Raw genomic sequence first — 15,971 nt, 5'->3', positions numbered from 1 at the left:
ACTGCGTTGCAAACCTCTGACTGAAATCCAAATACCCTCTGCAGGGGTTTAATAATACTTGTGAAAATTTCATGTTAATATTAACATAAATGTTAATTAAGATCAAATATTAGAAGTAGTGTTTTATTGCTTAAAATTAGGTTAACTAAAACGTCATTTTAATAAAAATATTAATATAAAGGAAATACAAAAAAGACACAAAGATCTTCCCGCTTGGACGTGATATAAGTTTAAATACTTAATGACTATACAACCAATTAAGATTATTATAAACTAATAAAGTAGATTTTTTTGTTTGAAGGAAAAATTACAAAAGAAATAAAAACCAGAGAGCAAGTTAACTTCGGAAAGCCGAAGTTTGTATACCCTTGCAGTTATAATAATTAAATTTAATTCAAAATTCTGAAAAACACAGAAAATTATATTCCCAATAGTATAAGAAAATATGTCCAAAAACACTGAAGCTATAATTTGTTTCATATTAATTTCCCACTAATTTTCCGATCGTTCTTATGGCAGCTATATGATATATTCGTCCGATTTTGATAAAATTAAATTCAAAATTCAGAACTAATTAAAAAATGTTATTTTCAAGCGTAGGAGGTTATATGTTAAAAATCACCGAAGCTAATTTTGTTTCATATTATTTTCCCAACAATTTTCCGATCGTTCCTATGGCAGCTATATGATACAGTCTTCCGATTTTGACAAAATTAAATTCGAAAAACACCCAAGAAATAATTTTAAAAATTTTTTTTCGCGATTATTCTTATGGGAGCTGTAAGATATACGAGGGCAGTTCGATAAGTACTCAGCTTCACCGCCCGATGGCGTCACTATCGCAAGAGAAATTTACTATCGTGTAGTACATTCTCGTAGACGGCTACTGTCGAAATTCGGAATCGGACGTATCCGCGGACTTAAGAAAAATGCAGAAAGAGCAATATCGGTCTGTGATTCGATTCTTGTTTTTGGAAGGGATATCGCGCAGCGAAATCAAAGAGCGCTTGGCTGCTGTGTACGATAAGTCTTCTACTTCGATGGCGACCGTCAAAAATTGGTTTAACGAGTTTCAACGTGATCGCACGTTGGTTTTTGATGAGCCACGCCCAGGAGCCCTGAAAACGGCTACCACGGAGGATAACGTGACCAAAATCCACGATCTCGTTTTGGCAGACCACCGATTGAAGATACGCGAGATAGTTGAGACAGTAGGCATGTCACAAGACCGCGTGGGTTATATCCTGCATGAAATTTTGGGCATGAGAAAGCTGTCGGCTTGATGGGTGCCGCGTTTGCTCACTCCGGACAACAAACGCAACCGTGAGACCACTTCAGAGCAGTGTTTGACGCTGTTTAAGCGCAATCCGAAGGAGTTTCTGCGTCGTTTCGTGACCGTCGACGAAACACAGATCCACTTGTACACACCAGAGACCAAGGAACAGTCGAAACAGTGGACTTCACCCGGTGAACCTGCTTCGAAGAAGGCGAAGACTGTCCCATCGGCCGGAAAGGTGATGGCCACCGTTTTTTGGGACTCACAAGGTGTGATCTACATCGACAACCTGGAGAAGGGCAAAACGGTCACAGGGCTGTCTATGCCAAATAATTGGGCTGGTTCGCGGCCGAATTCCAGAAAATACGGCCCCATTTGGCGGAAAAAAAGTGCTCTTCCATTATGACAACGCACCGGCTCACACTTCCGCCCTCGCCAAGGCCAAATTGGTCGAATTGGACTTCGAACTGCTACCCTATCCACCATGTTCTCCAAATTTGGCTCCGTGTGACTTCTTTTTGTTTCCAAACTTGAAAACGTCACTCGCTGGACAGAAATTTGCGTCCTAGAGACCTATTTTGCAGACCTCGAGAATATGTAATTTTCAGACGGGTTAAAGAAGTTGGAGCATCGCTGGGTCAAGTGTATCGAGCTAAAATGAGATTATGTTGAGAAATAAATCGCCACTTTTCCAAAATTTTCGTTTTTCTTTTGGAGGCTTAGTACTTATGGGACCACCCTTGTAGGTGTCCGAACCGTCTGGTTCCGACTTATATGCTACCTGCAAAAGAAGGAAGACTTTTGGGAGAGTTTCAGCCCGATAGCTTTAAAACTGAGAGACTAGTTTGCGCAGAAACGGACAGACAGAAGGACAGGCGGACATGGCTAGATCGACTCGTCTAGCGATGCTGATCAAGAATATATATACTTTATGGGGTCGGAAAAGTCTCCATCACTGCGTTGAAACTTTTGTCTGAAATCATAATACCCTCTGAAAAATTCCTTAAAATACAAAAAAGGATATTCCCAATAGTATAAGATAATATGTCAAAAAACACCGAAGCTATAATTTGTTTCATATTATTTTCCCACCACTTTTCCTATCGTTCCTATGGCAGCTATATGATATAGTCGTCCGATTTTGATAAAATCAAATTCGAAATTCAGAAGTAATTAAAAAATGTTATTTCCAAGCGTAGGAATTTATATGTCAACAAACATTAAAAATATCATTTAAAAAAATTTTTTTTCGAATTTTCCTATGGGAGCTTTAAAATATAGTAGTCCGATCGGGCTGACTTTTGGGAAAGTTTCAGCCCGATAGCTTCAAAACGAGAGACTAGTTTGGGTAGAAATGGACGGACAGACGGACAAATGGATATGGCTAGATCGACTCGTCTAGTGATGCTGATCAAGAATATGTATACTTTATGGGGTCGGAAATGTATCGTTCACTGCGTTGCAAACTGTTGACTGAAATCATAATACCCTCTGCAAAATTCCTAAGAATACAAAAATGATATTCCCAATAGTATTAGATAATATGTCAAACAAGAAAGGAAGTTAACTTCGGCAAGCCCAAGTTTGTATACCCTTGCAGCTATAATTATTACATATAAAAATACAAAAAGTGATATTCCCACCACACAAAAGCTAAAATTTGTTTCATATAGTTCTCCCACCAATTTTCCGATCGTTCCTATGGCAGCAATATCATATAGTCGTCCGATTTTGATAAAATTCAATTCGAAACTCAGAACTAATTAAAAAATGTTATTTCCAAGCGTAGGAGGTTATATGTTAAAAAACACCAAAGATATAATTCTTTTTAATTTTTTTTCCGATCCGGCTACAAAAGAAAGAAGACTTTTGGGAAAGTTTCAGCCCGATAGCTTTAGAACTGAGAGACTAGTTTGCGTAGAAACGGACGGACAAACGGACAGATGGACGTGGCTAGAGCTTTACGGGGTCGGAAACGTCTCCTTCACTGCATTGCCATCTTCTGACTGAAATCATAGTACCCTCTGAAAGGGTGTAAATATGATTTTCAAAGTATTGCGATTTTCTAAAATTCACGATTTTGTTTTTGAACATATTTTTTCATGTTCTCGCATCTACGCTTAAACACCTTGCATATCTACATTTCTGAACATTCTGGTTTCGAAATACACGGTATTGGCACAAGAAATTCAGGACTAAATTAGTTAAGCTAGGAGAGATAGTCAAATTTGATGCCTGCCCGCTGCACGGAGCGGTCAGGGTAAAAAGCGTGCAGTTTCCCTTTCTTGTTTCCTTTCCCATGGCGATAAATTCCTTCTTCATTCTCTGCTCAACTCCTTTTCTAGCTAACAAGACACATGTTCCCTCTCCAAAATGCAAATTGTACACTTTAGAGAACTGCTGACGCACACTCCCGCAGGGATGGTGTGCGATCTCAAAAACAGTCGCTTTGGTGCTGCTACGTTTATTTTAGTAGAGGGCCAAGCACAATCTTAAGGCCCACAAGCCGTATAAGTTCGTGGCGCCCACACTTTCAAAGAATTTGTTTCCGAGTACATTTTTTTTTTATTTCGTTTGTCAATACCTAAAATTGTTCACATCGGACCACTTGTTAGCAAGACCATGTTCAGGTATGACGCCAGAAGATATGACGTGTAAAATATGAATTTCATAAATATGTTATATCTATGTTCCTCTGCTTCTAATCAAAGGATTTTTTTTTGTATTGTTTAAGAGATTAACGTGTATATCAAAGTCGAGTTATTCTACTAAGTGTTCATTCTTGAGTTTTTTTTCGATTTATACGCTTGTATTGCAAGATTTGTTTTTATCAATCTTATAAAGCATCCAAACCTTAGTCCGATTTAAATTTGTCGGCAATGTTCATTTGCTTAGTAATCGTTATTACAGAAAAAGCAAACTTTGCTACCTAAAGGGGAGTAGATAATGAGAAAAAGTGCCAAGAACATGAACTATTTTCGTCTGCACTTACACTTATGTTGCTGCTCATGGATATCTGAAAGATGCCGCCGGCAATGAAAACGATGGGCTGCTGAACATTTTGAAGGAAATATAGGAGGGTTGTCTTGTAGCGGCGACTGGCATCCACCCAATTGGACTGGAATATGGCGTGGGTCAGAGACTCGCAGTCCTCCATAATGAGGTTGCAGGTATAGCAGAACGGAAAGGTCTGCAGCAAAATAGTTATGACGAACATAAAGGATGCGATGCCCGTCCAGATATCCGAGAAAAAAAACACGTTGATCAGCGTTAGGCCCAGAACTAGGCCGATCAGCAGAAACTGAGTGAAGATGGTTCCCGAAATAACTGGCTTAATGATCGAGCAATATCTGCTGGGCACAGTAAACTTTACTAGTTTGAACTCCAGATTTGAGTGTTTCCTACCTCATAATCATCTTGTGGTCCATGACACATTTAACTAGCTCCTCGTAACTCTCGTCCTCGCTCAAAGTCTCGTCGGATCGAAGTCGTCGGATACGCTCTCTCAGCATGTCCAAGTGGGCGCGAAGAATAAGGGTGTAAATAAGCGGATATGTGTCAGAAAGCTGATCCTGTAGCACGGCGCCTGACATCACCACATACTCAAGGGTGGAGGCCACCCAGAGCTTAAGCGTGCCATCATGCCAGTCGATGAATGGGTTGTACAGCTGCCAAGGCGGCCGGCCGCTTAGCACCGAGCTAAGGTAGGTGGAGCCGGCATAACCGCAGTAGACGAAGGTGAAGATGAGGAAGGCATGGTTGCTGCGCGCCACCACTCGATGGATCTTCTCCCGCTCCTCCATGGTGGTGCAGCGCAGGTCCAGCTGATCCAACAGACCCTTGGCCTTGATCAGGCGCCAAAGCATCGAGTAGGTGATGGCCACCTTCACCGAGGAGCCGTAGGCATTGATACACACCTGGAGCGAGGTAAGAAACTCGCCTGGGGAGAATGACTTGATTTGCGTCATGTAGCTACCAAGAAAGCCCAGTGGCAGATACGTGGTGGACCACACGAACGTCATCAGCGTCCACGTGAGGTACAAATATCGGAACACGCCCTCTTTCGGAGGCAGCCATCCAATCAACTTCATGGCCCGGTACAAGTAGATGCAGCCGTCGCGGGACCGCTTTTGCTCCGTGAGCGGGGCGGGATGTATTAGCTTGAATACCATCTTGAAACCAGTGTGCTACGGCCTTCTTACGCCAGACTTATATAGGCCAGCGCGGTATAGCTTATCGAATTTATGAATTTTTATAGATCAACTTTTCAATGAGTTTGAAAAGTTTTTATTAAGTTTCTGTTCTTTAATTATTTACTTGAGAATTTCTCTGCTGCGCCATGGTATGTTTAATTAAGCAGTCAAAGCTCTTGACAATGCTTTTCAAAATTCCGAAACGTCGAATTTGGATACGAAATTGTATCGGAGTCCTTCTTATTTCCATATGTTGGATTTCCGTCTGCATAAATTATGAAAAAGTTTGCAAAAATCACGGACGGCTTCTTAATGGCAATTAATACATTCCTTATATGCAGAGTGAACTGTGATGATTTAAATTCACCGTGGGTCGAGTATTTGCTTTCAAATGCGTAACAAAGAATATCCGATAAATTTTTTAGGACCATCTCTGCGCTCAAATGGAACTCAAAATGGCCGCAAACCAGCCCCATCTTCTTGACCAATTCTTGCAGTCTTAAAGAAAAACAAGAAAGGAAGTAAACTTCGGCAAGCCGAAGTTTGTTTACCCTTGCAGTTATAATTATTAAATTTAAAATACAAAAAGTTATATTCCCAATAGTATAAGATAATATGTCAAAAAACACCGAAGCTATAATTTGTTTCATATTATTTTCCCACCAATTTTCCGATCGTTCCTATGGCAGCTTTATGATATAGTCGTCCGATTTTGATAAAATGAAATTCGAAATTCAGAACTAATCAAAAAATATTATTTATGTGCTAAAAAACACCAAAGAAATAATTTTTTACAATTTTTTTTCCGATTATTTTTTTGACAGCTATAAGATATAGTTTTCCGAACCAGCTGATTCCGACTTATATACCACCTCCAAAGGAAAGAAGACTTTTGGGAGAGTTTCAGCCCGATAGCTTAAAAACTGAGAGACTAGTTTGCGTAGAAACGGACAGACAGACGGACATACGGACAGGCAGATATGCCTAGATCGACTCGTCTAGTGGTGCTGATCAAGAATATATATACTTTATGGGGTCGGAAACGTCTCCTTCGCTACGACAACAGGCACTAAAGACTCGTCAGAGAGTGATTAATTCTAATTTTTTTTCTAATTTATTTTGTTTTAAATTAATTAGTTTCTTTTTGTTTTTATATGTATAATATGTAATAAAATGAAATGTTATTTTGGTTTTTTTTTAATGATCACTTTGCTCGATTTTCTTTTTAAAAAGTAGTATTTTTGTAATCCTGGAACCCATCTTCGAACTTTACATGGTTTGCTATAGAAAATCCTAATTCACTTTGCGTCGTTTCAATTTGCGTCGTATTTTTTGGAACGTATCTTCGACGCAAAGCCAGGGATAGGTGTATACTTTATGGGGTCGGAAACGTCTCCTTCACTGCGCTGCAATCTTCTGACTGAAATCTTAATATCCTCTGCAAGGGTATCAATATGTACGCCGAGTGTTATTCAAATTGCGGTATGTTTTCCGTAATTCCTCAAAGCGCATGCCGGCCCCATCTTCAACAACATCTTCTTGCAGTTAAAAAAATATGTTCGCCAAGTGTTATTTATATTGCTCAGGATGCTGGCAGTTGACACATGTTTTATTGTCGCCGTCGTTTTTGTTAAACGTACCTTCAGTGTCTGCCTTAACATCAGCTTCAGCACCGGGCATAGCTGCAGCTTAGTACATCCCTCGCCCTTCTATGTGTAATGTAACAATATTTTTTATTACTGCAACATTATAAGTCTGTTGAGCAGCTGTTGCTGCTTCCCTTACGGAGTTTAAGTGCTGTGTCTAAGAAGCGCCAGCAGGGGCAAATATAATCTTTTGTTTGTCCATGCATGGCAGGGTCCATCGTTTTTGCCTACTCAGTCATTTGGAAAAACTTGCCATCCTGTTGCCGGCGAATAAGTTATCACATCGCAGCATTTGACTAGAATTTATGCGAAGCAATACGGGAGACCACAAACGCATGTTCTTCTAAGCAAGCATTTTTAAATTGCCGAATTATTGTTCGAGGTACAAATTTGTGTTGGCTGTGGCAAAATCAATTATCCCTTTAATTGCTGCGCTTTGCGGAGAAATAAATAGATACAGGAGCAGGTACCAGCGATGCAAGTACTGGGGCTCTAATTTAAGGCAGCGCCGGTCACCGTTTTAGAGCACACTTTCTGGGAGAGCTTAAAATCCACGCCGTTATTTTTATCGCATGACTTATTTATTTTAATTAACGCAAATTAACGCCCTGCTGTGCAGCTGGGCGAATATGTTTGCAGTACCTTACACACATTTTCATGACCTTTCATGCAAGCTACCGAGGTAAGCTACCACGGACACATTTACCCACAGACGCGTATGCACCACCCAGCTTTTTGAGAGTGATGAAATCCATCTCGATAGCAAACTCACTATAGACACAGCCGATCGATTGCTGAGGACGATAAGCGATTATCCGTTTTTATGCGTTGCAAACTAAATAGAGATTTTAAAATATCCTCAAAGCTCTAGCCAATCATGACAGTCAATCTATTGCTAAGAACCAGACAAAAAAGCTTTAAAAGCTTTATGGAATTTATTTTTTAAATAGTGCTTAAATTCAATCCATATATTGAAATAAATTCAGTTCTTTATACCTGAAAAATATTACATGCACAGAGAAAATTGTAAAGTTCTGATATTGAGCATTTATATCCGTCAATCGTAGAGTAAAAGGGTATACTGTATTCGGGGAAAAGTATGTAACAGGTAGAAGGAAGCGTTTCCGACCCTGTGGTGGCGCTTGTATCTCATATTTGTATGTTGCATTGAAGTAGCTTCAATATTTATTGGCAGCCAGTGCAAAGGAGTGGATTGACGACGGTTTTTGGAGTTGCACAAAACACTGTGTGAAAAATTCATCACAATTCTTGCTAGGCACTCATTTTTGATTTTGTTAGCGAGTTCATGTCCCCGGACTATTTTACTCCAGAAAAAGTGGACGAATGTGTCAAAGGATTCGAGGCAACTGGATTTCCCCAGTGTCTAGGTGCATCGAAATAAAATCGTCAGCAGCAGAAGCAGTCGATCACCTTAACCACTCAACAGTAGTATTCACTCTCGTGCGTTACAGGTAAGGTGCCTTCTTCCACAACTGCATCCGAAGAACACGGAAATGTCAACTACAATCTATCCAAAGCTAGGCGAAAAGTAGAAAATGCATTTGAGACTAATACATTTCAGTTAACATTTTTTTGTAGCATGAAAACTGTGGGTGCAACAGCTTTGGGCGGTTTGTGGTCGTCATAGTAGGCGTGGCATGCTCGCATAACAAACTTGCGCTGCGTACGAAAACACGAAAGCTATATATGAGATCTCAACCCTCTAGCTTCTAGGTTTTTCGAGATCACAGCGTTCACACGGACATGGCAAGATCAACAATATAAAATTACACTTTTTCACCCTAAGCTTAATATAAAAAAAACTTTATTTTATTTTATTCTTAAACCGATACAATATGCTCTTGATTGGAAGAACACCGACCTGAATGTTACAAGGCTTAAACTGAACTCGCTCTTTAAGTTCTACTTCATTTACGATCAAACCTCGCTTTAGAGCATTTGATGAGTGATTTTGTTATTACTGAGTGACTTTCTAAATTGAACTTTGGATTCCAGATCTTATGTTCCGAACAAATATTTGTAAATCGAACTATTAATACTAATAATTTTCTCTTACTACGCTTGGCTATTTTAATTCCATTAACTTCTCTCTTAAGTTTTTCTGCTAATTATCTGATTTGTATAATTTTATTAAATTCATTAAAATCATCATTTAAAGTCTTTCAAATGTTTGTTCTGTCTTAGTTATGTTTACGCTTAAATAGTGATATTAAAAATTTGTTGGAATACCTATGGATCCAGTTTTAAGTAAGTGGTATCCATTCCGGGTTTTTATCGAATTCTTTTTAATTCTCTGTCCCTCTGTCACATGAATTGTAGTTGTTGTATTCGTTAATTTCCTCCCGTTTGCCTGGAATAATCATTATATTCACTTTTGTTAATTGTGTCTTTCTTTTTGAATTTTAATTTATAATGAACCATCTTTCTTCCTATATTTTTTTTTTCGAAACATTTTTCATCTAATTTTTTTTATAGTTCCTGTTTTTATACCCGTTACTCGTAGTGTAAAAGGGTGTACTGGATTTGTTGGTAAGTATTTAACAGGTAGAACAAAGCGTTTCCGACCCCGCAAAGTATATATATTCTTGATCAGGAACACTAGCCCAGTCGATCTAACCATGTCCGTCTGTCCGTATGAACGCTGTGATCTCGGATACTATAAAAGCAGCAATACTGGGATTAGGCATGCAGATTTTAGTGATTCCTGCGCAGCGCAAGTTTGTTTCGTCAGCGTGCCACGCCGACTCTAACTCCCACACACCGGCCAAAACTGAGGCTCCTACAGTTTTAACGATGGAATAAAAATGTTGAGTGAAATGTATTGTTCTTGTCAAAACCTATCGAAAAATTGTAAAACCAAAAACAAGTATGAACGCGGATATCTCGGAAACTGTCAAGGATTGAGAATTTGGGTTTCTGACTTAGATTTTCTAGGCTTGTACAAACAGCCAAAACCTGTGGCGCTAGAACCTTTTGCTAGAAAAAAATTGTAACTGAAATGTTTAAGTCTTGTCAATACCTATCGATTGACCCAAAAAAAGTTGGCCCCGCCCACTCTATTTGTCAGCCGCCCACATATCCATATATTGAGATCGCGAGTAGGCGACGTATTACAATATCGCTTTGCTGCTTGCATATCTCCATCTCTCTTTGGTTCCTTTAGCTGAGTAACGGGTATCTGATGGTCGAGGTACTCGACTATAGCGTTCTTTCTTGTTTTGTTTATTTTTCATTCTTGCGAATTATATTCGGGACTTTCTGCATACATAAATACATATATATATAATATATAGCTGGTATTCTGTTTGTCGCGTTATGTTTAGTTTTGAGATTGTAAATGTAAGAAATGAAGTCAAACTTAGTATACCTATTTTTAATATCAGTTACGGTTTTGTGAAATCTTCCTTCATCTGATATACCGACTTTGCTTGTGGTTACCTGAATTTGGATTCCTTCTGAATTTAGCCAATTAGGTAAAGCTACACACATAAATGTGGGGTTTATATTATTTTTAAAGTATATTAGTTTAAGTATTTATTTAAATGATTAAATATGGTATGTCGCAATGTGAGTATAATTAAGACCGTCGTCGCGTTGTTTTGCTTTTCACACAAGCACGGCTTCTTTGGATCAGATTTTGACAAATACTGCCTCTACTCGTCGTTCTCGTCTTATCGTAGTTGTTCTCCTCCTTTACTTCTTTTGGGTCGTCTTCTTCTGGAATGTGTGTTACTGCTCGTCGTTCTCGTTGTCTAGATCGGGATTGTTAGGGTGATTCTCGTAATATCACTCCCACATTCGGCCATTCTAATCAAACATTCGCCTCGAATGTTTCGTCGTTGTCATCGTGGGTGGGCCATGGCTTGAGATATTCGGCACAGGTTGAAGAAATTTTTGGACCGTCTGAGTTGTCTACTTTCTGGATATCGTAGGCTTTGTTGTGCTTGACTTTCGTGATTTGATAAGGACCCAAAAACTTCGGCTTTAATTTGAGACCTCCGCCAAGTTGTGTGCGCTTTATGGCTACCATGTCGACAACGTTGTAAAGCCTTGCTGGTTTGCGTCACAGATTGTACGTCTTTTTGTTTTCCGATTGAAGCTTTAAAATTTGTGATTTTGCTTTCAGCCTTAGATCGTTTCGAGAGTCCTGAAACAGCGCTATGGTTACGTTGTTGATTAGCTCATGGAGCTGTTGGTCATCTTTGTTTCTCATTTTGACACCGATTAGAAGCTCAAAAGGTGTGGCGTTGGTGCTTCTCGAGAAAGTAGTGTTGATGGCTTGTTGAACTCGATCAACGTGTCTGTACCATTTTGTAGGATCATCCACACTGAATTTTGACAAAACTGGGATAACTATGGCATTAGGTCGCTCCACTTGTCCGTTAATCCGTGGTAGGCCTGTCGTAGACTTGACTACCTTTATACTTTCAACGTCGCAATACTGGAGAAAATCTTGGGGTAAGAAAGCTGAACCTCGATCCGAAATGATACAAGCTGGGTTACCAAACACATTACTTTATCCTCGTAGCTTTGTAATGACTTCGGTTGCCGTCGTTGACTTTGTAGGATAAAGCCAGCAGAACTTCGTAAAAGAATCGATGACTGCGAGTATGTGTTTGTAATTCTTGCTTGAAGAATCTAGTGGACCCAAGAAGTCGATGTGGTAGGTGTGCAATGGAAAGTCTTCTTTGTGCAATGGATGCAGCCAGCCCTCCTGCTTGCCACGCTTGCGGTTGCTTAAATTGCACGGAATACAGCAGTCGATGAATTTCTTGATTTGTTCGTCAATGTTTTGGATGAAATATTCATTGTAAATCATCTCCTTGATCTTTTTGACGGCGAAATGTCCTCGGTCGTGTGCTCTGGCTATGATCTGTCCTTCCATGTCTCTGGGAACAACAAGAAGTTCTGCGTCGTTGACTATCTTGTATAAGATCGGACTTAAGAAAATAGGCGTCGTAGGGTGAGTCAGAGTCTTCGATTATTTTGCAGATAGCCTTCAAGTGTTCGTCCTTTTCTTGAGCTTGTTTAAAACCAAGGGCTACGGAGTCTTCAAGGATGGTCGAATTTCTGGAGAGAGCGTCAACGTGCTTCGTACGTGTACCTGAACGGTGTTCGACTTTGTAGTCGTACTCTTGAAGCAATAATACCCAACGTGCCACTTTAGTGCACACACTTTGCTTGTCCAGCGTCTTGGTGAATGCATTGCAATCGGTGACAATCTTGAATGGGATGCCAAGGAGATAAACTCTGAACTTGGTTATAGCTTCGATGATCGCTAGCACCTCTAACTCGTAGCTGGAATATTTACGCTGCGCATCCGTGGTTTTCCTACTCATAAAGTAGACAGGGTGAAATTGGCCGTCGTCAGCTGATTTCTGCAAACGCACGGCGCCAAACCCGTCTATGGAGGCGTCAGTGTGTACCTCGGTTTCGTACTTCGGGTTGTAAATAGCTAAAGCAGGTTTGGGAGTCAGGTGTTTCTTTAGGGATTCAATAGCGTTCTCTTCATCAGGGCCAATAACAAATTCAGCTATATTTTTGGTAAGGTCCGTTAAGGGTTTCGGATTCAGAGCATAATTCTGGATAAACTTTCTAAAGAATCCTGTGAGACCTAGAAAACTTTCTAGGTGCTTTAGGTTCTGTGGCTTCTTAAATTTCGAAACTGCGTCGATCTTCTGAGGAGTCGGAGAAATGGTTTTGTTTTCAATAATGTGACCTAAGAACTGGATACGGGTCTGCAGAAAATGACATTTCTTTAGGTTAAGCTCGAGACCATATTCGCTGCAAGTTGATATAACTTCGTTAAGATTCGACACCGCCTCCTTTTTGTCCTTCGCTGGGATAATTATGTCGTCTTCATAAGGGAGAGCGATTCCTCTACGGGACAGAGTTCGGAAAATCGCATTTATGTGTCTCTGAAACATACCTGGTGAGTTTGACAAACCAAAAGGCACCTTTAGGAATTGGTATTGCCCACTCTGCGTCAAGAACGAGGTGTACTTCCTGCTAGATTCGGCGACTGGCACATGGAAAAAGCCATTCCGCAAATCGATTGTGCTGAATACCAATGCTTTTTGCAAGCGGTCGAGCTAGTCGTCAATCAGGGGCAACGGAAAATGATCTTTTACGATTACCTTGTTTATACGCCTGAAATCTACGCAGAGTCGTTGCGATCCGTCGTTTTCTTCGCAAGCACCACCGGGCTTGTGAATTCGGAGTCGGACTCCTCGATTATACCTTTATCCAACCATTGCTCGATCTGTTCGTCGATAACGTTTGATTCAGCAAAAGCAAATCTGCGCGGACGCGAGAAGGATTTTCATTTCAAATCGATTTAAGCGGCTTGTAATTCATTATTGGTTCACTCACTTCTTGCTTCGCGCACTCACCAGCTGATTCGTTTATATTATGTTCATCGTTGTTAATAACCGTGCCAATTTTCAGCAAGTTAGATGGGATGTTCTCTTCGCAAAGATTACTTAAATTTCGCACTCGTAAACCACTTGGACCAAATGATATTTCTGCTTGCAAACGCAGTTCCTCGCCGGTGATCATACGAGTGTCCATACAATCGAGCGGAACTATGAAGAAATTCAAATCGTAGGCACTGCTGTCGATCCACACTGCTGGCTTGCACTGTCCAATTGGCTTGATCTTATTGGCATTGCGATTTTTTCCAAATCCAATTAGGTATACACTGCACTCCTTCATCTTTGGCAAAGCTAGCTCATCGTAAATGTCTTCGCGCAAAATATTATATTTACTGCCTGTGTCGAACAGAGCAATACAATTTTGGTTTTTGATTGAAACAACTTTGCTCCTCATGTGCGTTTGGCTTACACTCCTCGACTAATTTGTCGCCTTGGGGGCAGTTTTTGGAGATGTGACTGAATTTGTTGCATTTAAAATACTTTCTGCCTTTCTCTTTGTTGTTGCAGCCACTAGACAGTTGTCCCTTCTCGCCACAATTGTAGAAAACGATTTCTTTCTTGCCAGTTTTCGAACTACTTCTTTAGCACTGTTTTCGCCAAAATGGGATTTTGTACTGATCGTTTGGTAGTCCTTCAATTTGTATTTGAATTCGGACATGTTTCTAGCTTCATAAAGCATAGATTTGTTAATTTAGAGTTCATCAATACCGTCGATCACGTATTGGATGAGAGCGTCTTCTTCAACATTTCCCCGCGAGGCAATATCTTTCATACGGTAAAAATATTCCTGTACACTTTCGTTTGCGCGTCGTTTTCTATCTCCAAGTTGCTTGTGAATTTGTTTGCTGCTCACTCTCGATCTGAACTCGCTCAACAAACACGATTTCAAAGCACTCCACGAATGTATTCCTTTCTCGCTCAACACAAACAATTTTGCGACACCTTTAAGCGATTTTTGGCTAAGATTAGCTTTTGCATATCGTTCCAACCCATAAGTACAGCTTGGTCTTCAAAATCACTTATCCAGACGACGACTGGAATTTCGTCTGTGCCCTCGAATTGTTTTATAGATTCCTCTATATCGTGAAAACTTAAAGCGAACCGCGGCATTTCATTGTATTAAATTGGCACTGGTTGCGAATTATTCTTTTGGTCTCTTTCACTCGTTGGATTTGTTCCTGCGAAATTTGCAACCATACTCTCGATTTCGTCGTCGCTTTGATTCTCTTCGTTGTCATCTCTGTCTTCATCAGATTCCTCTGGATCTTCCACTTCGTTGCCACTAAGTTGGTCAAATCGAAGATTTCGAAAAATATGCAAATGCACGTTTTCGACGTCGTGGCTTATTTCAAAATTAGGCATATTGAAATTAAATCTCTTTCAGTCAGTTTTGCCTGCACGTATACACTTTTGGCTCTATAAACTGCGTCATTTTCGTCGTATTGGAAACCAGAAAATTCGCGAAGTCGTTTGCGATTATTCCAGTCTCCCTCTTTTTATACCCGTTACTCGTAGAGTATATACTAGTATACTAGATTCGTCGGAAAGTATGTAACAGGCAGAAGGAAGCGTTTCCGACCCCATAAAGTATATATATTCTTGATCAGGATCACTAGCCGAGTCGATCTAGCCATGTCCGTCTGTCCGTATGAACGCTGAGATCTCGGAAACTATGAGAGCTAGGCTATTGAGATTTGGCGTACAGATTCCTGAGCTTCTTACGCAGCGCAAGTTTGTTTCAGTAGAGTGCCACGCCCACTCTAACGCCCACAAACCGCCAAAAACTGTGGCTCCTACAGTTTTGATGCTAGATAGAAAATTTTAACTGAAATGTATTGTTCTCATCAATACCTATCGATTGACCAAAAAAAAAGGTTTGCCACGCCCACTTTAACTCCCACAAACCGCGAAAACCTGTGACGCCCACAATTGTCATGCTAGATAAAAAAATTTAACTGAAATGTATTGGTCTCGTCAATACCTATCGATTGGTGCAAAAAAAATTTGCCACGCCCCCTCTAACGCCCATAACGCTTAAATCTGTATACCGCCGGTAGGTGGCGCATTTTAATCTCGCTTTGCTACTTGCATATCTCTATTTAGCTGAGTATATTTAGCAGATACCCGTAATCTGATAGTCGAGGTACTCGACTATAGCGTTCTTCCTTGTTTAAAGACAAATATGTGCAAAGCCCAACTGCTTCCCTTTGACGCATTTTTTAAATTGTTAGAAATTAAATCGTTTTGACACGCCATAATTGAAAAAATGAATGTTTCACGAAGGGTTTATGTGAGGAATACAAGGAGTATCTCTATTCACTCATGGAAATAGGAAAGCCTGTCAATCTGCACGACCCCAGCCTTATAGAGTATTTCATCGAAGGGATACCCGACTCGAGAG

The 15,971-nt window shown here is 40.2% G+C and overlaps 2 protein-coding genes across 3 annotated transcripts; one reads left to right on the top strand and one right to left on the bottom strand.

Annotated features, from left to right (window-relative positions):
- Positions 1-929: 929 nt before the first annotated feature.
- Positions 930-1,283, top strand: LOC139354444 (protein GVQW3-like). The gene has a single exon (XM_070998680.1). The coding sequence runs from the start codon at positions 930-932 to the stop codon at positions 1,281-1,283; it is 354 nt and encodes a 117-aa protein (XP_070854781.1).
- Positions 1,284-3,892: 2,609 nt separating this feature from the next.
- Positions 3,893-5,468, bottom strand: Or42b (Odorant receptor 42b). 2 transcript variants are annotated; one of them, XM_070998401.1, is made up of 3 exons: positions 4,682-5,468; positions 4,269-4,629; positions 3,893-4,205 (listed from the first exon to the last, which is right to left on the bottom strand). In XM_070998401.1, exons 1-3 carry the CDS (start codon positions 5,446-5,448, stop codon positions 4,131-4,133), a joined length of 1,203 nt encoding a protein of 400 aa, XP_070854502.1. In that variant the 5' UTR covers positions 5,449-5,468; the 3' UTR covers positions 3,893-4,130. The 2 variants fall into 2 exon arrangements, with proteins under 2 accessions (XP_070854502.1, XP_070854503.1); XM_070998402.1 differs by having other exon boundaries at positions 4,269-4,626; positions 4,682-5,464.
- Positions 5,469-15,971: the final 10,503 nt, after the last annotated feature.

Source organism: Drosophila suzukii (assembly GCF_043229965.1).
Source record: "Drosophila suzukii chromosome 2 unlocalized genomic scaffold, CBGP_Dsuzu_IsoJpt1.0 scf_2c, whole genome shotgun sequence".
In the NCBI taxonomy this organism is placed as follows: domain Eukaryota; kingdom Metazoa; phylum Arthropoda; class Insecta; order Diptera; family Drosophilidae; genus Drosophila; species Drosophila suzukii.
This window is presented reverse-complemented; position numbering and strand designations above follow the sequence as displayed.

Coding starts and splice junctions, on each gene's coding strand:
- LOC139354444 (XM_070998680.1), top strand. CDS start 930: ATGCAGAAAGAGCAATATCGGTCTGTGATTCGATTCTTGTTTTTGGAA.
- Or42b (XM_070998401.1), bottom strand. CDS start 5,448: ATGGTATTCAAGCTAATACATCCCGCCCCGCTCACGGAGCAAAAGCGG. Junction 4,630..4,681: donor GACCACAAGATGATTATGAG/GTAGGAAACACT, acceptor TACTGTGCCCAG/CAGATATTGCTCGATCATTA. Junction 4,206..4,268: donor CCATGAGCAGCAACATAAGT/GTAAGTGCAGAC, acceptor ACTCCCCTTTAG/GTAGCAAAGTTTGCTTTTTC.